This window comes from Columba livia, chromosome 2, assembly GCF_036013475.1.
Source record: "Columba livia isolate bColLiv1 breed racing homer chromosome 2, bColLiv1.pat.W.v2, whole genome shotgun sequence".
Classification (NCBI taxonomy): Eukaryota; Metazoa; Chordata; class Aves; order Columbiformes; family Columbidae; genus Columba; species Columba livia.
The window spans coordinates 47,208,819-47,235,191 of NC_088603.1; the positions used below are offsets into that span (position 1 = coordinate 47,208,819).

The 26,373-nt window shown below is 43.0% G+C and overlaps 1 protein-coding gene across 6 annotated transcripts in view; it reads left to right on the forward strand.

The window, feature by feature from the left end:
- Positions 1-237: 237 nt before the first annotated feature.
- Positions 238-26,373, forward strand: part of FYCO1 (FYVE and coiled-coil domain autophagy adaptor 1) — a 48,087-nt gene continuing 21,951 nt past the window's right edge. Inside the window, exons 1-10 of one of the 6 annotated variants that reach the window (XM_065051754.1) lie at positions 238-523; positions 9,901-10,085; positions 13,429-13,535; positions 14,654-14,779; positions 18,442-18,548; positions 19,418-19,561; positions 20,337-20,430; positions 20,819-23,449; positions 24,367-24,459; positions 25,414-25,532. In XM_065051754.1, coding sequence (XP_064907826.1) covers positions 10,031-10,085; positions 13,429-13,535; positions 14,654-14,779; positions 18,442-18,548; positions 19,418-19,561; positions 20,337-20,430; positions 20,819-23,449; positions 24,367-24,459; positions 25,414-25,532 — 3,476 coding nt within the window. In that variant the 5' untranslated portion in view covers positions 238-523; positions 9,901-10,030. Of the gene's footprint in view, positions 524-627; positions 930-967; positions 1,393-3,471; positions 3,626-9,900; positions 10,086-13,428; positions 13,536-14,653; positions 14,780-18,441; positions 18,549-19,417; positions 19,562-20,336; positions 20,431-20,818; positions 23,450-24,366; positions 24,460-25,413; positions 25,533-26,373 lie in introns of those variants that run through there. The other 5 variants (XM_065051748.1, XM_065051752.1, XM_065051749.1 and 2 more) reach the window with 5 other exon arrangements.

A 26,373-nucleotide genomic window follows, 5' to 3' on the forward strand; every position in this document is an offset into this window, starting at 1 on the left:
ATAAATCTGTAAAGGGTGAGTGTCACAAGGATGGCGCCAGGCTCTTCTCGGTGTCAACCAATGATAGAACAAGGGGCAATGGATACAAACTGGAACACAGGACATTCCACTTAAATATGAGAAGAAACTTCTTCTCAGTGAGGGTGACAGAGCACTGGAACAGGCTGCCCCGGGAGCTTGTGTTGTCTCTTTCTCTGGAGACATTCAAAACCCGCCTGGACACATTCCTGTGTAACCTCATCTGGGTGTTCCTGCTCCGGCGTGGGGATTGGACTAGATGGTCTTTTGAGGTCACTTGCAATCCCCAACATTCTGTGATTCTGTGACGCTGTGACTCTCTGATTCTGTGCTCCCGTCGCCTTCGGGCCCGGCCGGGCGCCCGTAGCGCAGCGGCCAGCCACCGCCCCGGGGGTGGGGAGGCACCTCCAGCGGCCTCACGGGAGTTGTAGTCGCCGGGGAGCGGCGATCGGCGCCGGAGCTTCACCCCGGGCCGTCTCTCCGCGACATGGCGCCGGCCGCGCAGGTAACGCGCGTCACTGCCCCTGACACCCCCCTGGGGGAGCGCGGAGGGCGGTGGGGAAGAGGCGGCGGCTGCCGCCGAAGGGAGGGAGGGAGAGGAAGTAACTTCAGCGGCTTCCACTTGTTGCCACTCGGAGCTCGGCTCTGAGGGGAGGAGTCCCGGTGGGGATGGAGGGGGGACGGAGCTGTGCCGCGGCCCTGCGGCGAGGTGACTGCAGGGCCGGCATGGCGATCCCAGCCCGCGGCGGGGTGACTGGGCCCGCACACGCAGGCCATGGGTAGCCTGGGTGGTGGCCAGTGTCTGCCTAAACACTGGTCCAGAGGGACGGGGGGCTCCTGATCCCTCCAGGCCAGCGCCTATGCGGCTGGCATCAAGGCCCAGTCACCTTAGCTGTCATCTTTTCCACCTGGTGAGCAATGATTTTGGGCCGGTATAAACGCTGCCCTCTGTTTTCTCTCCCGTCATCCACCCCTGAACGGACCCTCCGAGTCCTCCCCGTAGGTCGGAGCGGCTGCTGGAGGAGCAGTCACCCGGGGCCCTGCTAGAAACGAAATATCTGTCCGTGTCCGTGCCCTCACCCGCTACAAAGTGCTGACGGGCGAATATTTGCCACGGCGCTAATCCCGCTTGCCCTTGTGTCGGCAAATCTCCGGCAGACGGACGGACGGACGGGCAGAGTTTTGCTGGTGTGCGGGGTGGCTGGGTCTGTCTCTAGGGCAGATGCTGGGTTTGCAGCTGGCCCTCCTCCGGTTTACGTTGATCCTGGTAATCCACAGCAAACAAGGAAAAAAAGAATAAAAGTGAACCTTTAGTGTAATCATCATCTGCTGCCTTTGGGCTCTGGATTCTCCTGGGGCAGAGGTCCTGTAGTGGTGAGTTGGGCTGTGGAGGGGCTGTGCCGTGTTTTGGAGGCTGGTGAATTCGTTGTTGCTGCAGCTGCATGTTTAGGAGCTCGGGGCCGTTATGTTTTCTCACCCAAGTTGACTACTCGGGTCATTGCACCCGGCAGATTTTTGCCAGTGCAAAGGTTTGCTTGGTGTATAGAGTTAGTTTGCTATAGGTGGCACTCTCCCAGTTCATCTCATCCTTGAAACCGAGTTACTTTTCAAGTGTAAACAAAGAGGGAGGAGTAGGAGGCCTGTGCTTCTTTAATGCTTGAGAGTGAAAGTGGGTCATTGATTATATCCAGCTCTGACTCCATGTGTCTGTGGAGGTGGGCTGGGATTAAACTTTCAGAGTAAAATTTGGATTCTGTTTTGTCAGCAACCCAGTGATCTTTTCTCTGTTGTTCTCTGTTTCGTTTTTGGTTCTGATATGATGTTGCAAGACATGCAGCTGGGAAGATAAACTGCCTTGCAGTAGTGTGTTTTATGTTTTCCAGATATTATTCTGTACAAAGCAATTTCCTAAAGCCTTCCAATAATCCTCGTGGGAGTGCTTGAATTTAAAAAATGTTCCAGATGTTCCAAACGGTGTTTCCAAACATTCACATTTAGAAAACTGCACAGCAATTAAAAAGTTGTATCTAAAATAGTGTGGTGGAATACAAGTGATAGTTGGTTTTGCTCTTCTTGTTGTAGTATATATATTTGAACATCATTTCCCTACTTCTTCTGAAGGGTCAGTTACTTATGGAGCCTGATTTTCTTGCATAAAGGACCCTCTTATGTACACCATCTGATAACAGTGAAAGGGTGTATTGTGTTTGCAGTCCCTCTCTCCACTGCTAGAGGGTTACATAAAAGGAACAGGAATTCATCCTAACGTCCTGGGGGCCAAGGCCCACTAAGACTTGGTTGGTGGGGGTTCAAGACCTAAAGGAACAACTAGGGAGAGAAAAGTATTCAAAATGTAAAGAAAAGTATGTATAAAGTTGCAGAAATTATCTGGTGAACTCAAGGGAAAGTAGTGCTGAAAATTGTTTTTAACTCAGGTGGTTATTTGTTTTTCTTAGCTGATCATATTTAAAAATTAACAATTGCTTCTTTGTCAAATAAACACCGAACCTTTCTAGTATACTTTAGATGCTGCTGAGGTTATTAAACTGAATGGAACTGTAAGACCCCTGAGTGTTTTTATTGTTACACGTGATTCTTTTTATTCACTTATCTTACTATGTTTCTGTTTGGTTTTGCCAGTGCAAGGAAACTTTTTTTTCTATCTAGTCTAGTTCATATTTTCATGTAGTAATTTCAATTTGCCCGGGGAATGGTGGCTGTTTGTGTCCAAAAATTCTATAATAGTAGTAGTTTTAGACACTTTACCCAATTGTATTTAGAGGAAGGCTCTACAGTTTGTAACACTGGTAGAAAGAGCAGAACCTTCTCAGTCTCAGTCTCAGTCTCAGTGCTTGGAAGAGTTCTGGGAGACTGTTGCTGCACAGGGCCTTGACTTGTACACCCTTCCCTTTGCTTTAATACTTTTGTCCATCACAGTATTAGGTGATTGCTCGTGGTAGAGTGGTCTTAGCAAAGTCATTTGTAAACAGTTAACCCCTGAGTGTGCCCACCGTAACGTTTAATTTACTGCTGGGAAGGAAAACAGGCACAGGAGAGATCTTGCTACTTTGCTATTACTGCAAGCCGTTTTAGGTTTTGAAAGTGAGCAGGTTGGATCAGGGTGTCCCCGAATAACTGGGCTGACGCCAAGCCTGTGTCACCTGTGAGGCTGGCTGTTCCCGGCCAGCTCAGCTGTGCCAGTCTCATGCAGGCCTCTCTTCCCAAGGCTGTTAAACATTTGGGGTCTGTAACACTGAAACGTCCACTTGCCACAAAACTGGTGACCTTCACTGGAAAACCAATGAGGAAAGAGGGAGAGAGGAAATACTCTGTGCTTCCTGCTACAGAGGAAAGAAAACAATTTTTGCTGTTGGCTCTGGGCAGCATGATTCACTCGGCAGCCTGTCAGTTTGGGTTGTCTCAGCGTGCTTCTTGCTTAATGTGCTTTCCTCACCTCCTATTTGGTCTGCATGTGCATGGCCAAAACCTGTAATTTTCAGTGTTGCTTGTTGCTGGTTCACTGAGAACTACAAATAGGTCAGGAATTGCCTTAGGGAGCTACTGCTGCTGTTGGCTGGATGGAGGACAGATGGAGTGCTACACACAGGCAAGTCTCGACACCCACCTGCCAGACTTCCCAAAACCATTAGTTGGAGGCAGGCTTTTCAAGTGCTTCTGAAACCTTGGCTTGGAGGGATAGTGTGGAACGGTAGATACAGAGGTAAAAAATCCTTCTAAGGAAAATCCCTGTTCAGAGTTAGGATGTAATGGTTGTTGCTCTTAACTCTTCCAAAGTCTCACAGGTGGCTGAGATGCCTTAGGCTGTGCTTGCTAAGAAGGTAACAAGGCTCAGAAGCTACAGAAATGTGAGACTCTTTGAAGACTCTAAGCTTGTACAATGAGTGGGCTGAGTGTCATGAATCACCAATGCTCCTTTTCAGCTGCAAGTCCTCTAATGTTTCTATTTCTGTAGGTGTCTGCACCATATGGTGCTCCTCAGAGTAGCATCACACATCAGGTGCGTGCCTTAAAAAATGTGTAAGAGGTTTAAATATTTGGGTGAGTTACAGAGAGGAAGAGCAGGTCTTGTGGCAGGGAGGGTACCCAGGAATGTGGGAAAAATGGCAGAATAAGAGTGTGAAGAGGGAAAAAAACTTTTTCATTTTTGAATGAAACTTATTTTTTCGACTTGCTATGTGGGCACTGAGGCGAGGGGGGCGATTTCCCCTGAGGGAGTGAAGTAGGATGGGAGTAGCTGAGGAGAAGCAAGCCTCTGGGAGAGTTATGGTTAGGTTAATTTGTAGATGTTAGTAAACACAGTGTAACATTCCTGATATGCAGCCAGGTCTGGCATGTCCTAAGGAAAAAGGGCAGATGAGTTTGTTAAAAGTGATACTAGTGCAATTCCTGTTATCAGAAGAGCACTCTTCTCCTTGTGAAGTGGCTGCTTCCTCAAACAGGCAACTTGTCTCATCATGAGACAGGGCTGAGACAGGGATGTCTTTGTGAGGTGCGTACAAGCTCATCCCTGTGTTGTTGTTTGCGGAAAGTGGTCATTTGAGTTCATGTTGTTCAACAGTAACTGATATGAGAAATACCAGAGACAAAGCAATGTATTCTACAAGTCAGGAAACTGTGTCCCTGGTCTAATGCGTCTGTCCTTGGCAAAGTTCAGTGTAAAATTTTGAAAGGGTTTAAGTTGGGCCTTGGAGTAGGGGTCCAATTCAGTAGGTGCAACAGTAAAACAGATTGTTCGGGTTGCCAGTGTTCCCCACTCAGGGTTAAAAATTAACGATATCTCCTGGAGTTATCCTGCCACTGGTATACTTCTATCTCTTCCTTAGTTTTGACCTTTTTCTAAGAGCAGTTTGCAAATACAAGGAGTAGGGTGAATGCAGGCCAGTTGTCTACAGGACAAGGAAAAGATTATGCAAAATTTTACTGATTCTTTTGTGTCAGTCTCTCCTGTCAGGTTAGGGGTGCAAGCAGCATTTTGTGAATGTCGTTAGTTTGTGTTCTTATGCTGTAAAATGCAAATATCCCTAGAGTATAAGGGCATCCCCACAGAAGGGCTTTGCTGTAAGAAGTCTCTCTTCTGCTATGATATGATGTTCTGTGAATTTATTTTTCTAGACAACTATTTTCTGCAAGATGCTTTTTATTGCTAAATGTTTATACGACCGAACCCTTCAAAGCAAGGTTTGTGTGTATAAGTATGTGGGAAATCCAGCACAGGTTTGCAGTGTAGTCTCCTGTTTGAAGTACTAGGAGAAATAAAATAATGTTTCTCCCGAATCATATTTTTGTAATTGAAATGTGAAGCTTTGTTTTTGTAGAAAACAAAGGGGGAAGATTGTTTAAGAAGAAAATTTCACTTCTTGGAATGGAAACAAGATTCAAAACTCCAAATGGAAACCTTAGCTGACATTCAGACTGTGCTTGCCTTTTGTTTTTAATCATCCTACTTAATGTAGTCCAGTGTGCATTTTTATCAGTCACATATATTTATATGCAGTTTTTTGCATATATTTATATGCAGTATTTAATGCACTAAGAGTTGAATTGCCCAGTAAAAGCATGTGTGTGTACATGAGAGAAGAGTCACGCTGTCTTTTTTGCAGTTCACCTCAGAGCCTGATTTCCAGCAAACAGTACTTTAGCTTTATGGATATGCAGCTTTATGTACCTGCATGGTACAAAATGAGAAAAGCCAGCAGCACAGCTGCACTAAATTCTATTTGGACTCTTATGTTTCCTGCAACAACAAAGCACAAAGTACTTTTCCCAGACAGTTACTGGAATTATTTAAATAAATCAGTGGTGTTATGGTTCTGAGCGGTAGTTACTTCCTTTTCCCAGTTCTTCCTTCATCTTTGTCTTGAGGTTTGCATTCAGCATTCTTTTGTCAGTGTATCTTGTAACCAACTGTATGATCAGGTAGGTCTTTTTTTCCACACACTCACCAAATATGTGCCCTGCAGTTTTCAGTCAGTATCTGCTCTTATGGGACAAATCACATTCACATTACACAAGGCTATAACACAGTTAAAGTTGTTGTGACTCATGTACAGAGGATTTGGCTCAGCATCCTCACTTCCCTGTTTTGTTTCATATAGAGTGTTAGAATAGGTACAGAATTGCAGGCACCAAATAATTAAAAGTCTCGTGATACCAGTGGATGCCATGTGATGAAGTGGCCTTCTTTGGAATAGCTAGGCCAGAGTAGTTATGTTAACATGAAATATTTCCCTAAGCAGTAGAAAGTAGTGGAACTTGGTTTCCGATTCTTTCGTCTTGCAGATCCAATTTGCTTTTAAACTGCATTACACTGAGTTTGCAGTGGGAGCTCTGTGCATAGTGTTCACTGAAAATGCAATTGGGTCAGGAGTGGATTCTCTGCTATCAGGCTATACGGGAGGTCTCACTGGATCTTTATTGTCAATGAAGAGGCACTCTGCTTATGGACTTCCAGTTTCCTGTTCTGATTGCCCATGAGGAGTGTAATATTTCTAAGACCTCTACCTTCTGTCAAGATGGGCCAAAATTGACCAATGAGTTTAAAAAAATGTAGCTGCTGGAGTCGCAGACATGCCTACAGTAACAAAAAGAGAAATTTAATGAAATCAGATTAAAAGTAGGTCATTGTAGCTACCCCACTAACCAATTTAATTGCAGTCATTGAATTTTGTTTACTGTGTGTCACTCTCCTTCAGGTAAATCTTTTCCTGTCAGTGGGCCGTTTCCTTTCTGTTTCTTTAATCTCCAGCGTATCCTCCTCTGTAAAGAAGATTGTCACCCCCACACTAGTACTTATACCAGCAGGAGAGGGAGCAGCCACCTTCAGACATCAGCAGGCAGGGCCCAAGAGCTCAAGGAGGGACTGGTGTCAGGCCCTGTCTTGCCTCCTCTGCCATGCTCTGTGCCAGGTCCTTAGTGTGGCTTCACCAACGTCATTGCAGAACTGCAGTTTTGTGCAAGTTAATGCTGTTGACCTTAGTCAGATGCTATTATATAAGAGGTAACAATGCATCACCTAAAAAGCTTCTGACCCAAAGCAGGTCACTCGTGCCTGACACATGTATTATGCTGTTCTCACGTAGCAGATATTTACAGACATACATAATAGGGTAGGAAATGCTGGAGGAACAGGGCTGTGCTCAAAACAATCCTGGGCAAAATATTCTGTGATCAGGAAGGAGTAGATCAGCTGTTTACAGAAGCTCTTCCTATTTTGTATCCCCGGGAAATCAGTTAAGGTACGTTTTCGGCTTTCTTTGCCATAGGAAGTGAGAGCTTCCTGTGAGATACACTGTGTTTTGTAAGAACACCTCTGGAAGGGCCACAGAGGAGAGACTTACCTTTCTCAACATTTTGCGGAGGAGAAGGCAGGTAGAAAAAGTTTCAACACATTCTCCTTGTGCAATAGTTCAGGTTGAAAAATCCCCTTCGTCTCTGGGAAAAGAGAGGAGTAAATGCATGTCTCATGGGTGCGAGCTGATGGCAAGGAGCAGGAAAGCTGTGAGACCTTGCTACCTGTAGTGAGGAAAAGGGTAATTGGGAGGAGATGAAGAAGAGGAGGGGGCTGTGCAGCTACATGCCTCCAACTGGGTTGTTGTCTCTGTTCAGGGCTCACACTTTCTGCCTGGGAGGTCCTGGCAGAGATAAAGATTAGTATTTTGTGCTGCTTTGGCACGACAGGATCAACCCATTGGGAACATGCTGCCTTCACTTGCCCTGTGCTGCTGAATTGTTGTGCACACAGTAATCATTTATCTGTGACTTCTGGGCAAACACACTAAATTACATATTGCCAGTGGGGCTGGGCCAACTCTAAACCTCCTTAATCCTCCCCTAGTAAATCTCTGCTTGGGCAGTCTGCTGGGAACCAGCGCTTGACAAGGTCCCATGCTGTGCCTGTCTGCTGTAGGATGCCCCATGTCCTGCTCCCCACTGGCTGTTGCAAAATAAGGACTCAACTGCCATCTCTTCCAGGCTCTCTATACATGCCTGTGTTTGGCCTGGTCACTGTTGTCCTGGCATGCCTCTTGCTTAGTCTTTGTGCCTCTGGAGCCTTGAACTGGGACTTGTTCTGGCCTTTGGGAAGGATAGGCAGGATCCTGTTGTTGGTCCTTGTGCTTTTCCCCCATTGTATGAGGAAGAGCATTTGGTTTAACCACATGTTTTGGCTTGCTATTGCCCACATTGCAGTCTTCTCACCTATGCACCTTTCTGTAACAGTTGCTGAACTGAACAAATACGGCTGATATTACCATGCGTGCCCAGAAAAGGAAATGTTGACGCACTGGGTTTGTTATTCTTGCTTTTTTTCTTTGGTACCCAAACTCAGCAGGTTGCCAGGAAGTGGTGGTGCTTAATGTGATCACTCAGTAGAATCTTGAGTATGTAATGTTGTTGATCTAGGGTAAAAAAAATCATGCTTGGCACCACAAAAGGTTGGCTGGTCTATGCTGTACTGGCTTTCCCTCCCTGAAGCAGCACAGGTTGGGGTGAGGATTTTGCAGGCCAAAGCCCTTCCCCAGGCAGGACATGGTCCATGCAACAGTTGTGTCATAGTGTAACAACTGCCATCAAAATACGGAAGGGGAAAGTAGCAGGTGTCAGAATACAGGTATTAAGGGAAATGGACTAGGAAGCCGAATTTCAGCCTTTTTTTGTACTTACTATGTTTGTGTCTCTGGCTTCATTAAGGCTTGCTTCTTTTCAAACAGAAAATAATATGGGGTCACATCAGGACCTTTTCCAAGTAATACCTGGGTACATATGGTCGAAGGATGATCCATTTGATTCATTCATACACCTAGTTCAGCCATACCAATTTAGTTATTTTGGGAGTGAAAGGAAAAAAAAGAGAAAGGAGATATAATCACAACCTAATCACATTTGTATTTCGAAAGTTTGTAATATTTTAATTACAACTTAATTTAATTGTATTTAAGCTTGAATGATCACAAAAGCAGAGAAGTGTAATGGCAGATTTTCTGAAGATTCAGTACTTTGGGTGTTGTGCTTGCTGGAAAATTTGCAGGGAGAATTATGAACAACCTTTGAACAGGGTGCTTAGTAAATTCCCTATGCAGTTTCTGTGTGGTATTTTTGGAATGATTGTTCCTAGGTTAGTGTTAAAAAGTTTGCGTCCCCAGGCATGATTGTTTTAGTAAAGTGTTTGAAGCGTTTAATTTATTTTAATTCATTCATTTTAATTAAGGAAAGCTTTCCTATGATTTTCTCTTGTCATTGTTCTAAGTGAAGGAGGTAGTGCAAGGTATATTTATGCAACCAGGGATGCTGTAACAGAGCTTAAAATAAAGTGGTGTCCTCTTACATGTGTTGGGAACAGTGGGTTCTGAGGAGAGGATGAGAGATATTTCTCATGCTGAAACCAGTATCCAATACTAAATCTTTTAGTAACTCTAGTGTGTGAGTTGCTTCAATGCCAGAGAATCAAACATGCATCATTTTTTGCCTCCTTCGCCTATGCCTAGTCTGTGTTTTGAAAGTCTCTCTGAAATGGAAAAGTCGTTGTATCTTTTTACTCTACAGCCAGATCTGGCAGAGGTTTTTGGGAGGGGAAGTCCTGTGTCATCAGAACCTCCCTCAGGGTCACAAGATGAGTTGCATGAAATGCCAGCCTGAGCTGGGCTGTAAGACTGTGTTGTAACTCCAGTCAGAGAAAATCGCTCTCTGAGGTTTGCTCAGTAGTTTTGAAAGACATAACTGAAGAGGAAAGTGAAATCTAGAAGGAAATGAAAGGAGGTTCTTGGAAAAGAGTTGGTCTTATGTGAATTCATTACTAAACAGGATCTAAAATGCTAAAGCACTGCTCATTTGAGATGATAATTACTTTATTTTTGACTTTTACAGAGTTGCAGGTGTGACAGAGAAGAATAATCTTCGTCAGCCCAGTGGTCATCAAGGATATGAACTCTGCACTTTTAATCTAGATGGATGAAAAGCTTAACAGTCCAGAAGGGGAGCACCTTTGGTTTTCAAGATGGCAGCAACTGGTGGCGAAAGCCAGCTGCAGCGGATTATCAGAGACTTGCAAGGTACCGTCCCATGCTGACAGATTCATTCTGTAGGCTGGACTGCATCTTCCATGCTTTAGATAACAGAGAGTAGGAGTTCTGTTTTCAGGTGTGTAACACTTTTGGCCAGCAACTGTAGCAACATAGTTCAAGGTGTGTGATGTGCTCAGTAGAGATGTGACTGCTTTTTTTTTTGTGCTCTACATTCTGTAGGATCCAAAATTCCTAAGTCCTGCAAATTTAAACATACAAGATGACAAATGAGTGTTCCAATTTAAAAAAATGTTTCTGTAGGGTGTGCAGTCCAAGCTGGGACTTTGTTGACATAAGTAGAGCTATGCTGTTACAAGACTTCATGTGAGATAAGGAGAAGGCCTGATTTTTAGACGTTCCCTTGATGGGAAGCTGGTGTGGAGTCTCTGCTCATATAGGAAGGGAAAAAAAACAGAAGGCAAACTAGACTGGGAATGGAGACCCAGAGGAAGTGTGCTGGAGAATTTGATCTGCTGTTCTTACCACAGTGGAACATGCTTTCTGTACATCTGACTTGTCCTCCACTAGCAGTAGCCAACCTCATTTTCCAAAGTTCCATTGCAGGCCAAAATTGGCAGCAGATTCGTAACTGTTTCCCTGCTCTGTCTCTGTTCTAATCAGCTGCCTATAGAAGTATCCAGATATTTTTCCTTCTAATTTTTATTAAATTTTAATATAAGGTATGATATGCATCAAAGCTGGGAATCTAGGTCTTCTTGTAACATAAAAAGAAGATCTATGTGCTTGCTAGCAAGAAGAGGTTTTAATTTGCAAAGAATATTGAGTGTGACTGGGAGCTAAGGCTTACTCAGGCACCTCAAAGAAGTACAAAACCAAGCAGAAAGGAAGCTCAAAATCAGGAATTTCTGATGCTGAGAAATGCAGCCTTTTAGGGCCAGAGTGTCCAGGAAGACAGCAGAGTTTGCTTGGACTTGGAGTTTCCTAACCCACTACAGATGTAGGTTTTATGGAAGAGGTGTTGCTGTATGCTTACTTTTGTGTAAATTATTTTTCCCATTTGTGTTTTGTAACCAGCACAAGCTGAACCTTCCTGAATAAAGCATGGAGAAGATAAATGTGCTGACTGAATGACTGTTCTCGTGTTACTGATCCCCTTTAGCAGATTACATGCTTCGTCCTTTCTAGTTAGAGCTCTGTTTGTCCTGTGGCAATAAAAAAGGCTTTTAAAAATATATTAATGGCAAAAGGCAAACTAGAAATAACATTGGCCCATTACTTGATGAGCATGGTCGCCTTATTTACAGGGACATAGACAAAGCCAAGATGTTTAATGCTTTATTTGCCTCAGTCTTCAACACTGATGATGGACTTGGGGGCCCCCATAACCCTGTGTTAGAAAACCGTGGCTGTGAGAATGATAAACTCCCAATCAATCTGGAACTTGTACAGGATTTGCTAGTCCATCTACATCCTTACAAGTCGATGGGTCCTGATGGGATTCATCCAACGGTGTTTAAAGAGCTGGCTGATGTCATAGTGAGACCTCTCTCTAAGATTTTTCAATGCTCTTGGGAATCTGGAGAAGTGCCGGATGACTGGAAGCTGGCAAACATTGTCCCAATCTACAAGAAGGGCAACAGGGATGACCCCCGCAACTACAGGCCTGTCAGTCTCACTTCTGTGCCTAGCAAAATCATGAAGAAGATCATTCTGGGAGTTATTGAAAAACATCTGAAGGACAATGCAATCATTGGTCCCAACCAGCATGAGGGGAGATTCTTGCTTAACAAACTTAATTTCATTCTATGACAAGGTTACCCACCTAGTTGACCAAGGGAAGCCTGTTGACATGATCTTTTTGGATTTCAGTAAAGCCTTTGATACTGTCTCTTACATTATTCTCCTGGACAAGATGTCCAGCACACAACTGGGTAAACACACAGTGCAGTGGATGAGCAATTGGCTGTCGGGTCGGGCTCAAAGGGTTCCAGTAAATGTGGCTATGTTGGGCTGGCAACCAGTCACTAGTGGGGTTCCGCCGGGATCCATCTTAGAGCCAGTGCTCTTCAATGTCTTTATAAATGACTTAGACTCACAACTTGAGGGATTACTTAGTAAGTTTGCTGATGACACATAATTGGGAAGAGCTGTTGACACTCTTAAGGGCAGAGAGGCCCTGCAGAGGGATCTGAACAAACTGAAGAACTGGGCACTCACCAACCACATGAAGTTCAATAAGAGCAAGTGCCGGATTTTGCACCTGAGACACGGCAACCCTGGTTGAATATACAGACTGGGGTATGAGATGCTGGAAAGCAGCTCCATGGAGAAGGATCTGGGGGTTCTGGTCAACGGCAAGTTGAACTTGAGCCAACAGTGTCCCTGGCAGCCAAGAGGACCACCTGTGTCCTGGATGCAGCAAGCACAGCATTGCCAACCGGGCGAAGGAGGTGATTGTCCCACTCTGCTCTGCACTGATGCAGCCTCACATGGAGCACTGTGTGCAGTTCTGGGCACCACAGGATAAAAAAGATATTAAGCTACTGGAGAGTGTCCAGAAGAGGGACACAAAGTTGGTGAAGGGTTTGGAGAGGAAGCCATATGGGGAGCAGCTAAAGTCACTTGGTTTGTTCAGCCTGGAGAAGAGAAGACTGAAGGGAGACCTCATGGCGGCTACAGCTTCCTCACAAGGGGATGAGGAGCAGCAGGCGCTGATCTCTTCTCTCTGGTGACCAATGACAGAACCCAAGGCAATGGCAGAAAGATGTGCCGGGGGAGGTTTAGGTTGGACGTGAGGAAAAGGTTCTTCACCCTGAGGGTGGTGGAGCACTGGAACAGGCTCCCCAGGGAGGTGTCACAGCCCCAAGCCTGACAGTGTTCAAGAAGAGACCGGACAACACCCTCAGACACATGGTGTGAACTGTGGGGTTGTCCTGTGCAGGGACAGGAGTTGGACTCAATGATCCTTGTGGATTCCTTCCAACTCAAGACATTCTGTGATTCTATGAATACCTTAATGTGCACATGAGACTGCAAAAAGTTGTTTCTCTTTCCTCTGCTGAAGAATCAGTTAACAATTGTCTGTTACCAGTTTTTGCTGAGTGTCAGAAGGAGGTTTTGCTCTTCTTAAGAAGTAGTCAGCATACATACTTGAGCTCTCATTTTTTCATAGATGTTGTTTAATTGTAAGTATGTCAATAAGCTTTTTGCACTGTTGTTAAGACATTTGAACTGAAAGAAACTGAATACACATGCATAATGTCCAGGCAAAAACCCCATTTATTTAGTTGTTTATGGATCCAGTCCTATATATTCTATATTTCTATTATACTCTTGCATTAGTTAACCATTCTGGTGTCTGGTTTTAAAGATGCTGTGACTGAACTAAGTAAAGAATTTAAAGAAGGAGGGGAACCGATCACAGATGACAGTGTCAACTTGCAAAAGTTCTCCTACAAGCTTGAATACCTTCTACAGGTAAAAAGTGATGTGTGTCATTTGTAATCCACGATCAAAGTTAGATGTTGTTTTCTCTTATTACCTCTGCAGTATGTGGGGTTTAACCCAGACAATAATAAATATACAATTAAGTCTTTTTTATTTTTTTTTCCTCAGTAAGTGGATGGAAATTTGTGCTGCTTATTTTACTTATTTCAATTGAAAGTAAATAAGTGTAAAAAAAAGGCAGTGCTGACAGTTCGATTGAAGAATGTAAGGCATTTTTCTGTTGATCTGAAACATTTCAGCTTGATTATAAAAGATATATCCAGCTTAATTATCTTGGAAAAACTGTGGTAGTGAAATATTGACAACATTTTAATGCAAAATAAATGCTAGTAAGCTGTGCATGATGCAGATATAGTGGCGTGGGTAATTTAGAGAATTTTTAGAAATTTCACTTTGGAAATTCATTTTTATTGTATGGAAAGTTTACTGCAAAAGGCTGATTTTTAATCTGGAATGCTGCTTTTTGGCCATCCTCAAAATTTGAGTAGAAGGAGACACTGCTTGGCAAATTGAAGTTGAGTTTGCATAGTCTTGTGTCTTGTCTACACATACTGTAATCATGTCACTGATTGCAACAAAGACTTGCTAATCGAGCCTTTATCTAGGCAAGGGAGTTTTAATTGGGTTGCAGAGGCTTCAGCAGAAGCTGAAGACTCCTTTGGGATTTAACTGCTCCAAGCTGCGATCCATACCCTTGCTGCATTGCTGCTCTGAACATGAGGTAGCTAGGGCAGGTTTTTCTGGTGTGTCCGTGTGTGCTGTTGCCACACTTGATTGCAGGTCTCTCAGCAACTGCTTGTTACTTCTTTGTTCCTGAACAGCTGTTGAATCTGTTGCAAGTCTTTGTTGCAGCAGTTTTGAGTAGATGTTGGTATTTTAACTAGACCTAGAGCATTGTTACCTGTTACTGTCTGTAAAGTAGCTTTTCTAACTGCTGGATTGCATCAGTGCAGTGCAATGTGTCCTTTGTGAATACGAGTAAAACTAAGAGGAGTCATGAAAGCACATTTCTGGGAGATGAAAGGAATTCCAAGTAGCCATATATATTTAATTTTTAATCATTTTACTTTTTGTTTTCCATGTTTAAGTTTGACCAGAAAGAAAAAAGCACATTGCTGGGAACCAGAAAAGACTACTGGGATTATTTCTGTGACTGCCTGGCAAAAGTCAAAGGAGCTAATGATGGAATCCGCTTTGTCAAGTCTATTACGGAAGTAAGTATATCAGTTAAGCATCATAATATGTGGGTTTTGTTTTGGTATGTCTTTTCAGAGAGCAGGAAAGAAAATACACTGTTTTTAACATACAGAAAAAAAAGTTGGGAATTTTCATTTTTAATTCTCATATAAAGTATGAAAATGCAAGATTACTTTTTTTACAAGGGCACTCAATTATATAGGATTGGGTAGCTTGACTCTTATGTGTTTTGAAGACCACTTACACAAATGAATGGTCCTATTTGTCTCTAGCTGTGCCCTGCCTTTTCATACACTTAGTGCCATTTTCTCTAAAAATGAATGAAAAATGAAGTAAAGGGTGGAGCCTGCCACCTCTAGCACAGTTCAAGGCAGGAGGGCTTCCTCTAAGAGTACAAGGATTCACCATGTTTCGTATTTCTTAAGACTTTTTCAACTGGTCAGTAGAGCTGAGGAGGACTGACCAAGAGCAGCGTTTCATCTTCTGTCTCAACTTTGTTCTTCCATGTCAAATAGCACAATGTAATGGCTCATGGTGGTTGTATTTATTTCTTCGGGTAAGCTGTCATGAATAGGACAAAAAACTTTATTTTTATTAGATATGGTAATAAAAGCTTAATCTAAGCCGTGTTATGTCTTCAGCTCAATGAGTGGGTGAAGTAAGTGCTGTGAGAAGATTTCTGTGCTGATCCTGAGTCTTTAGAGTCATTTGAAGAACTTCCCTCATGGGTAAAAGAGGTGGTGCTGTGGTGGTGCTGGCCACCTTTGTCCTGATGCTCAGTGCTGTTATCTGTGAGCAGTGCTAACCTGTATTAGCAAGTTACCATTTACAGCAGATTTCCCTATTCTCTTAGCAGTTCCTCCACAGCAGCTCTAGATAACGTTGTCTTGAGCTGAGAGGGAGCTGTGATAGTCTAGCAGAGCCAGGCTCTGTGTTCCCTACCTTACTTTCTTCTCTCAGCAACTTGGGCAATATTGAATTTTGCTGTTTCAAGGTGAGCAAGCCAAGGAAGGGCTCCAGTTTGTTTTACTGCTGGGAAGGGAAACAGGAGAGAGCCATGGATATTGGGTTTGACTTTCCCACTACTTCCAGGAAGACAGGAGAAGGACAGTGACCTCTGCTGCAGGGAAGTTCCTCTCACTGTAGTTGCTGGCCCTTAAATTCTCAGCAGCAGTAGCCAATCTGATTTCTCTGCAAAGGGAGACTGTGCTGTAGCCTTCAACAGTTGCCTGTGGCATCACCTGCATATTACTACTCGTAAAGGCTCCTCTGCTTTTTCTTCCTTTGTCAGTACCTCTGGCTGTTTAATGGTTAGCATGATATCAGAAATTATTGTCTGGAAGAAGGACATTTTCTGTTTCTGTACAGCCATAGAAATTAGCTTGTGGAAGACTTAACTTTATTAGCTTGTAGTTTAGGAATATGAACCATAAAAATCAGTCAACTGTTTCAGATAACTAAGCTGGCAGACTCAAGTCCAGAAATTAAATGACAGATGACAGAAAAATATGTTGATTATTTCCCTTCATTAGAGGTGGAAATCAGCAGCCAGTTGTTGAACCTGGCTGGATGGAACATAAAGGTTTCCAAATGTCATTTATTTGCTTACTGAATAGTACTTGTTGACTTCGAAAGATGGAAGCAAGCAAGGAGGAAAGAGAAATGGCTGTTGCTTTTTAAGAGTGGTCAAACATTTAACAGTGTAATGTCTCCTCTTCTTTGCCTGCAGAGCTCCTAGTATTAGGGTTTATGATATCCTAGAGAGGTGGAACAAAGAAGCAAATAGGAAAACCCTGGGAAGTGTCCAACTGTTAATTAAACAGAGACCCTTGCCCTTGGTGGCATTAGGTGAGCAGTGAGTTCTGGTTCTTTCCCTTTCAAAAGGTGATTACGCTGAATACACGTTTTTCCAAGTCTTTACAGCCACACATTGCACCTCAGCTACAGTGTTTGCAGTCAACATGGAACCACTGACGATACCAGACACTGCCTGCCTCCCTGGACTCTGGCAGGGCTTTTTAGCAGGAGGTGTCATGGTTTTGTTTCCTAGTCAAATAGTCTTTGGCTACTTGTAGCTGCATATATGTAAATATTTTCCTCTACTTCTCATCACATACATCTGTTCTAGTATCTCCATGCTTAAAAAGGCATTGCAGTTTAAACTGATAAACCAGTGGAAGTAAGGATAGGATTAGTCCCATGGCTTCCAGTGTTTTCTTTGACTATTCTTAAGAGGTTCACTATATATGTCTAGTTAGGAAAAACATTTGTAACATCTGTGCATAGGGCAGGGATGGCATCTGCCTGAAGAAATATTCAGACATATAGAGAGTGAATGAGGGCAAGAAATTGTTGAGTTGGCAAATTAAATTTGCTGTTTCTGGAGTACTTAGCCTTTGGAAACAATGTTATTTCACGCTTTGTGTCCTATAAAATTCAAAGCAAAAAGCAGGAAAAGGTGTTGCTTCCTTTGCTCCACACTTCTTCAACCCATTTCTAAGGAACATTTTTGTATGTAGTGGCTTGCTGAGATAAATGAGGAACCTGTGTCCTGGGTGCAGAAGCTCAGTAACAGCAATCCCAAGGCAACTGAGAGTTAAGGTGTTGCTCTCACTTAACCACAGTGGAATATTGATCAGAATGAGAGAAAGCTTGTGTGGCCTTTGAGCCTTCTTTCACACTAACTTGTCAAGCAAAATTTACAGTTACTTGCTAACTTGATCCTCAGACCCTCTAATATTTTCCTTGGCTTTCATTTTAAAATAATTGATATATTTGGTTTGTTAGTTAGATGAGCAGTTTGGCTGACTGCTGAGAAATTCTTCTCATCACTCTCATTTTCTGTTCCTAAATTGATTTTGATGGAAAGGAGAAATGAGACACTACTGCATGGTGTTTCAATATTTTGCAGGACAACAAATAGCTCAGAGGTAAAAGACAAAACGTCAATTCCCCAAGTCAGTAGCAATAACAAACCTTAGTGCTGAGTTTTGTGGTCCCCCTTATGTTGATTTAACAGCTGTCTTCGTAAAAAGATACATTAATTTTGGTCATGCAGCTGCTCTTGGTCTGAAGTAAGAATTAGATTTTTATCAACTTCATGGCTAAGTATTAAGAAAGGCTTTTTGCATCATCTGGTGTTACTGTGTCTAGGGGATATATCTGTGTATGTGTACATCTTTGTTCTCTGACTAGATCTGCCCTAAAGCCCTTCCAGCCGTGGCCAAACACATCTGAAATAACCTAAGCAGTCACTTCAGGTTTTGCTGGACATAGTGAGATTTTTCTTTATATTGGCAATTACCCTTAGCATAGTCTGTACTCACGTACGCAGTGTATTAGATGATTCATTGGTCCTGTGATGCCTTTTATAAGTTAGACAACAGGCAGCTGTAGATACAAATTTGTCATTCAGAAATGATTCCACCCAATGACAGTGTTGGGAGAAGGTGTCTCTCAGTGGCAGTTCTTACTACTGCCTTTACAACTAATGGCTTATTGTTGTTGGTTTTTGTTTGGGTTTTTTTTTTGTTTGTTTGTTTGGGTTTTTTGTTGTTTTTATTTTTTTATGTTTTTTGGTGTTGCTGTTGTTGTTGTTGTGTCACTGTGTAGACTGTTCTAGCCATGTCTCTACAAATTATATTCAGAACTTTCTTTTCTTGTGGTTTCTCCATTCCAGCTACGAACATCTCTTGGAAAAGGAAGAGCTTTTCTTCGCTACTCCCTGGTTCACCAAAGGCTAGCAGACACCTTGCAGCAATGCTTTATGAACACCAAGGTGACCAGGTGAATAGCAAAGTACCATGTTAACTAATGGGTGCTTGCTCAGTGTGATCAAGCAATATCACCTAGTAGCTATTGAAAGAAATTGAACCCTTCCAAATGGTTGGCTTAGAGAGCTGGTAATAGGATAGGAAGGATAATAGACCTTTTAGAGTGGGTCACTGGTTCATGCCTATCTTAGGCTGGTAAAGGTTGAAAGTTTTTGCAGCTAAATGTGCATGGAGTGGGTGGTGCTGATGCTTCTGTATCTCAGTTTCAATGGTGACATTTTTACAAGCATTGAAGATCCTGGGTTTCATCTTCTGTACTGTATGTCATCAGGGTGGATTAATTTGTTGTGCAAGGCCCCAGAAAGCATTTGCATGTATCTCTGTGTTGTCGCACAGAGGAACAGCTTGCTACTGTCCAAGGAACACCAAAGATAGTTTGTAGTTGATTGGAGGGGCACTGGGAGGGCTTTTAGAAAAAGCCAGCTATCTGCACAGAATATTTAACTCTAGTTGCTGCTTTCTGTCCCTCATTTTTGATGTATTAAGTGTGTGCTTTAAGTATTTACTGTGTGATTATCCAGTGTTTAGCAAATATGTTGTCTTGCCCATGTTTTGCCCAAGCAGTAGAGCAAAAAATATTTTGTGTAAGGGCACCTTTAAAGATATTTCTGTGGAATTCATTGGAGCTGTTTGATTTCATTCACATCAAAAGGATGAGATGTTGGTTGTTGGGTCTGTTTTTTTTCAGTTTGCATTTAGAATGGCATATCATATTTTTTCTGGGGTGGAGTGAATAATGATGTTATGGGGGGATTTCACAAATGAAATTGTTCTTCCTTTTTACTCATGAATGAGTATCACTAAACTTCTTTCATTTTCAAGTGACTGGTACTATGCAAGAAGTCCATTTCTGAATTCCAAAATGAGTTCTGACATTGTGGGTCACCTTTATGAGCTCACTGACGTTCAGTTTGACTTGGCATCAAGAGGATATGATTTAGATGCTGCTTGGCCAGCATTTGCCAGGTAAGATAGAAACACTTTGTGATTTTGTATATTAACAGAACCATAAAATACCCACCTGCTACAAAGTCTGCAAAAGCTCCTGCTTTTGCAGGTAGGAATGCTTACGCTAGAGCAGGCATACACTTCCTCTGTGTCATTAGTCTGTGACCAAATTGGACTATTTTTCCTTCACTAAATTGTATACCAGAGACCAGAGTTGATGCTTCTGGAGTACTTCCAGTAACTGCAGATTAGGCCCAAATCTCAGACTATTCTCATCTTCACATGCGCAAGAAGTGTCCTTAGCTCCTTCTGTTTTGAGAGCTGAGACGTGTAGTGACAGAATAGCCAGGCAGTGTGCTTCACTTGCAGCAATGGTAGAGGTGACAATGCATGGTCACTACAGCCTGATCCCGCCTCAAAGCGGGGAATAACAAAACCGATTAGGTTTGAACCTGATCCGTTTGTATCAGGGAGAGTTTTCCAGGGCTGCATGCTGCCACCCTCTGGTTGAGCTGCCACCACACAGCAGCACAATTTCTTAGAGCAAAGGTGTATTTGTTTTTGTGGGTATTGAAATTCACAAGTACCAAGCTCACAATCTTTCACGGGTACCTTTGATATCCCTGTTTTGTTTTCCATCAAGTTAAGTGGTTGTTGGCCCAGACACCAGGCACAGTTATGTCTTTTTATATGTGATAGTTATAACTAGGTAAATCTTACACATAAGAGTAGAAAGACAGGTATGTATGTGCTTAGACTTCTTTTAGATATCATTTCTCTGTGTGATCAACAGGAGGACATTATCCTCACTTGGATCTTCAGCCTATTTATGGAAGCCCCCAAGTCGCAGTTCCAGCATGAGCAGTTTAGTGAGCAATTATTTGCAGGTAAGCAAATTACAAATAAATGTTTGTGTGGCATGGTAGATACTTCATTAATTGCGTAGTTCCAGAGAGCTTGGTAGTTTATGGTGATCATGATCCTGATAATGGTAAACTATGGAAAGATTTGTTTGTTAGTTGCTGATTCAACTGAACATGCAGATCTTGTAGAGGGAAAATATACATTCAGAAGACTGCCTACAGATAATATTTTTGTTTATCTTTTGTGCAAACCAACCTCTTTTCCTATAAGCTGATATCTTGTAGTGCTAAGAATTCAACATACAACACCGCTATGTGTTGCAAACTTGAATTTGCTCTCATTTGAACACAGCATTTAAATACGTGTGTGATTCCTCTTAAACTTTCTGGTTTTCCCCTTCTTTTCATTTAGGCCCAAGAGTTTCCTTCCAGCCCTGATGCAAATCACACACTAAATGTTGAACAACTTGAAGGTTTTGAAGAGATGCGTGTAGAACTTGACCAGGCTGAGCTGAGGCAGAGGGAACTTCAAGATCGTATTCGCCAGCTAGAAATGGAAAATCAGGAGCTCCAGGCAGCTGTCAGCCTTCAGAAAGAACAAGTACAGGTAGAAAAGGAGAAGAGCAATAACTACAGTGAGGAGAACTCCCGGCTGACAAAGGTGATCGTAGAGTTACAGAAGCAATGTGAGGTCTCGCACACCACTCAAAGCACTGTTCATGACCTGCAGAAGTGCCTACAGTCACTGGAACTGAATGCAGTGGAGCAGCAGAAGGAATACTCAAATAAGCTGGGGCAGCTGGTGACCAGCAAGGAAGACTATGCCTCAAAACTGCAGCTGTTGAATCAGGAGCTGGAGGCCTCTAAGGCTTTGGTTGCCATAAAGGATCTTTGCATTGACGAGCTCAAAGCCAAGCTGAGTTGTGCAGAACAGAAGAACCTCAACCTCCTTGCAAAAGTTGATGCTGCCTTGGAGGAAAAGGGTCAGCAAGCCACAGCCCACTGTGACTCTGCCCTGCAGATACGGACACTGTTAGAGAAGCTTCAGGAGACAGAAAAGGAAAAGACAGATATGCAAAGACTCAGTGATGAACATGCATCTCAGCTGAAAGCAGCAAGGGAGGAGCTGCAGCTGAAGGAGAAGGCACAGAAGGAACTGGAATCCAGATACAATCGCCTCGCTGCTGACTCCAAAGAAGAGAGTGAAAAGCTTCTTGGGAGCCTGGAAACCATGGTGAAGGAAATGGATGCACTTCAGAAGGCCCTGACTCTGAAAGAGAAGGAGATGGCTGAGCTCCAGACCCAGGTAATGGGGTTGCTGGCTCAGGTGGGGTCACTGGAAAAAAGTCTTGAGGAAGCAAGGAAAGAAAAAGAGAAACTTGAGGAGGAGTATGGTAGGAGGGAAGGAGCACTGAAGCAGGAAGCCCAGTCGCAAGCAGAGCAACTTGAACTACAGGAGGGTCACTTAACAAAGGTGAGTCAGACTGTGCATAGCCTTGAGGAGCAAAACCGGAAACTCTTGTCTGAGAAAGAGCATCTTGGAAAGAAAGTCAAGGAGCTGGAGGAACAGATGGAGCAGCAAAGCTCTACAGTGAGTGAAATGGGTGAGGAGACTAGGAAGCTGAAAGTGGAGAATTCAGATTTGCAGCAATCCAAGAAGAAGATGGAAGGGAAACTGAAAAATGTGGAAGCCTCTAAAGCTTCCCTGGAAGCTGAGGTGGCCCGGCTGAGAGCCTCGGAGAAGCAGCTGCAGAGTGAGATAGATGATGCCCTGGTGTCAGTTGATGAAAAAGAGAAGAAGCTCCGGGGTGAGAATAAACAGCTGGATGAAGACTTGCAGAACGCCAGGAGGCAAAGCCAAATTCTGGAGGAGAGATTAGAGGCTCTGCACTCAGACTATGAAGAACTAAAGCAAAGAGAAGAGACCACCAAGGAGTCTTATGCCTCACTTGAAAGACAGCTGAAAAGTGCCAAACAGCTTAGTTTACAAATGGAAAAAAGCTTAGGCACCTTGAAAGAAAGCAAAGAGTCTCTCCAGTCACAGCTCACAGAGAAAGAAGCTGAACTGCAAGGCATGGAGAGCCAGTGTGAGCAGCTAAGAGCAGAAGCTGAAAGACATAGGAAAAAAGCGGAGACTCTTGAGGTAGAAAAGCTCAGTGTTGAAAAGACATGCCTTCATCAGACGAAGCTTATTGAATCCCTTACATCAGAAAAGGAATCAGTGGAAAAACACCAGCTACAGCAGATGGCTTCTCTGGAGAGTGAGGCAAAAGAGCTGGCCTCCAGACTGGCCATGAGTGAAGAGCAGTTGGAGGTCAACCAAAGTGAAGTGTCTAGGTTGCAAGCAGAAGTCCTTGACCTGCGAGTCAAGCTTCAGCAGACCACTGATGAAAGAGAGCAGATGAGAGATGAGCTGGGAATCACAAAGACTGTCTTGGGCGAGCAGAAGGCGCTTGTCCAGCAGCTGAAAGAGCAAAGTGAGTCACTCAACAGAAACCATGTGCAAGAGCTGATGCAATGTAAAGAAAGAGAGGAAGTGCTGAAAAAAGAACAGGAGACAGCAGCCCGTCAAAAAGCTGAGGTGGAAAATAACTTGCTGAACCTGAAGGAAGAGCTATCCAGGGTTAAGCAGTACTTGGAACTTGCTAGAATGGAAAATGAAGAAAACAAAGATCTCCTCCACAGGACCAACACAGATATGGCTGAACTCGGTATTCAGATTTGTACCTTGACCTCTGAAAAGGTGGATTCAGAAGAGCAGTTAGCCCAGGCCACAGAAAGGCTCAAAGAACTGGAAGAACAGACAGCAGAGCAACAGGAGAAGCTGAAGCTTGACATCTCTAATCTCAGACAGGAGAACCAGAGCTTGCAAGAGAAATTAGAGGAGGCTCAAATATGTGTCGCAGCTGTCCCAAGTCTGCAATTGCAGCTGGAGACAGTAAAGAAACAGGCACAGAGTTTCCGAGAGACCAGCCAAGAAGAGCTGTCTGCAATAAAATTTCAAATGAGCACAGAGATTCTAAATTATCAGACAAAATTCAAGGTAAATTAACGTGATTATTATAGCTGAGCGAACTGTGCAAAATTTCCCCCACTTTACCGCCTGCTGCAGCAATTACTAGGTGAAATCCTAAGGTTTGTGTTGGTCAGGCTCTGAGACTGGCATGCAGATACCCTTAGCCTGTGACTCTGAAAATGTCTGCACTCATTACTTAGACCTATTTGAGGTAAAATAAGCCTTTAGAATATTTTGAGATGTATAGTGTGGCCCTCTGAGCACAGTGGAGAGGCCATGTGACAAGGAAAAGCCAGTCAGTAATGAAGAGGGTGATGATTTCAAGCAAACTTAGACTGACACCAGATACTTTTGCAGATAATTCCCTCATGTATTTTTGCTTTCAGCTGCTCAAGGTAGCAGCCAAGAAGATAAAAGTTTTGCTTCCAGAAAAAATGTGAGTCAGTACTGTATGCATGGAACAGTGCACTTAAAGGCTGAAGGTTTTATTGTGTTTGTTTTGCCATTCTGAGATAATCTCTAAGACTGGCAGTTGATCAGAGGCTTATGCCACTGGTGGTATCCAGAAATCCCATGGGTTTCAGAAAATAGCGTACATTCAGTTGTGTTTCGTTTTCATAAAGGCTTCTTAAACCTCAGTATGATTTGGGCTGTCTCACTCTTTTGAGCCAAAGCAATTCACAAGCTGGGCCGCCTTTTTGTTGAGAACTGTAACAGCCCATAGCAAGTAACAGTGCAACACAGGTGGTCTCTGACCACAGAGGGGAGTTTCCTTGAGTCCATGAGTTGGGCATGTCTCTAGCTGTCTTTAATGAGCCTGACACTGTTGATGCATGTATCCCATCCATGGCAGTAAGAGCACTCGGGGTTCACAGTTGGGAATTTCAGAGATAAGAGAGTGGCTGCTAGAAGAATGCTGACTCCTGCCTCAATCTCTCTGCTAGGCTGTCAGTGAAGAGTGTGGCAAAGTAACGGAGCAACTTGAGGAGAGGAAGCGACAACAGCACGCTGCAGAGGAAGAGATTGCAGCATTACAAGTAGGTGCTTGATCTGATTAAAAGACAAAGTGTTTGTGTCAGCAGGCATTAGCATTATAATTGAGAAGGCAGACAGCACTTCTGGTGACTGGCTTTGAGTCTGAAAATGCCCTCGAATAAATACAGGTGCTGCAGACAGAATACTCAGCAGCCGAAGAGTTAGCCACTGAAACAGATTACAAAAAGCACAATAGCATTTAGGATTTGTCCTGCTTTTAAAGCTAGTCACCTTTTATCTAAAATCTAGTTATGTGTACACTTCTTAAATGGTGTTGCATTTTAAAAGGTGTTTGTGTTAGGCCCTGCATACCCACTGCACGCAGCCACGCGTGTGGATCCAACTGTTTGCAGGCTGCAAGAGGCACTCCATCAGATGATTAATCTGGCTGAGAAATTACCCAGCCGGATAAAAATGCGATTTTTGCAATGCATTTATCGGTTGAGTTAGGAGGGTTATGCTGAGGTGTAAGGAATCCAGAAACGAGAAAGTTCAAGTTGCTGAACCTGGCCCTGAGGACTCCGGAGTCTAGCTTTGACAGAAGTTCATTGTCCTTCGTGTTCCATGTAGCTTTAATAAACAACATTTTCCTTATTTTAGTTTTTTTTTTTTTTCTTTTGAAACTTTTGGGTGGTGAAAACACTTCTAGGGTGTGTTCTTTTGCCATTATCTTTCAGAGATTTTCCTTGATAAAGAGGCAGAAGCTCAACTGACATAGACTAATAAGAATTACAGGCTTAATACTGTCTTACTTTAGAATCTATGCCTTATTCAGTGTGACAGAAGTAATCAGTCATTAGTAAACAACTAATTAGTGCCTGCTTATACAATAATACCTTAATTGTTGGTTTGGCTTTGATTCTTTTAAAGCGTTGTTTAACTGTCTTGGTAATTGTGCAATGCTTGGTAAACTGTTGTTTTTATACGTAAGGAAATACAGTAATTTCTTTCACTAGGCTGCAAACACGAGTTTGTCTAGAAAGCTGGATGAAGCAAGAGAGCAGCTGTCTGAATCAGAATTTGCTTCGCTGCAGAAGGAAGAGGAGGTGACATCTCTGAGAGCACTCTTGGAAAGGTGGGAATTTGGGTTCTTTAAACAAGCTGTTAATTTTAAGCCAAGCAAGGGGCCAATAACCAAAACATATTGGAAATTGCTGTAGTTTATGAAGTAGCAAATGTCATGGAGTTTATATAGGGCAAGTAGTGTGGGCACACTGACCAGGAATATGAGATCGACACCTCAGATGAGAAATATGTAAATTGCACAGCACACATGAAGCCGAAGTTTAGGTTTTACTGTATTGTTAATTTAGCTGATGATGTAAATTCATTGTATGTCTTCCTTTATGAAACTGCAAGACTTTCTATAACCTCCTTCTACCTTATAGGTCAGTCACAAAATTAAAACACCAATATTTGTCTTCTTTTTTTTTTTTTTTTTTCACAAGGAATGGAAAATTTGCACTTTTTGACAGTTTATTTTTTTCTCATCTGTCCATGAAGTTTCAGGGAATCAGTAAGAATTATCTGAATGGGACCATGGGACCACATCCTAAATATCTTTGTCAGGTTTCTTATCAGTTTTAAGTATGTAACGTGGGCTGTGTTTCCAAGGTCTGTAATGTGGGCCTGTGTGGTGCAGATTATCTGGCAGTCCAAAATAGCTCTTCATGAGGCGTGGGCTCACACGGAGTCTGACAGGTTAACCAAAGCCTTGTATTTTTACATTTTTGTGCTTATGTTATCTTTGTGGGAAGACTGATGATTTTTGATCTTTTCTGAAGGTTGTGAGTATAAAATCTTAACTCGACAAAATATTTCAATTAGTCTGAATTGGCTAAGCAGGTTCAGACTAGCTCAGCCCTTCAATGTTGTGTTGCTGTAACATTCGTGATCCATTGGTAGGACTCACAATA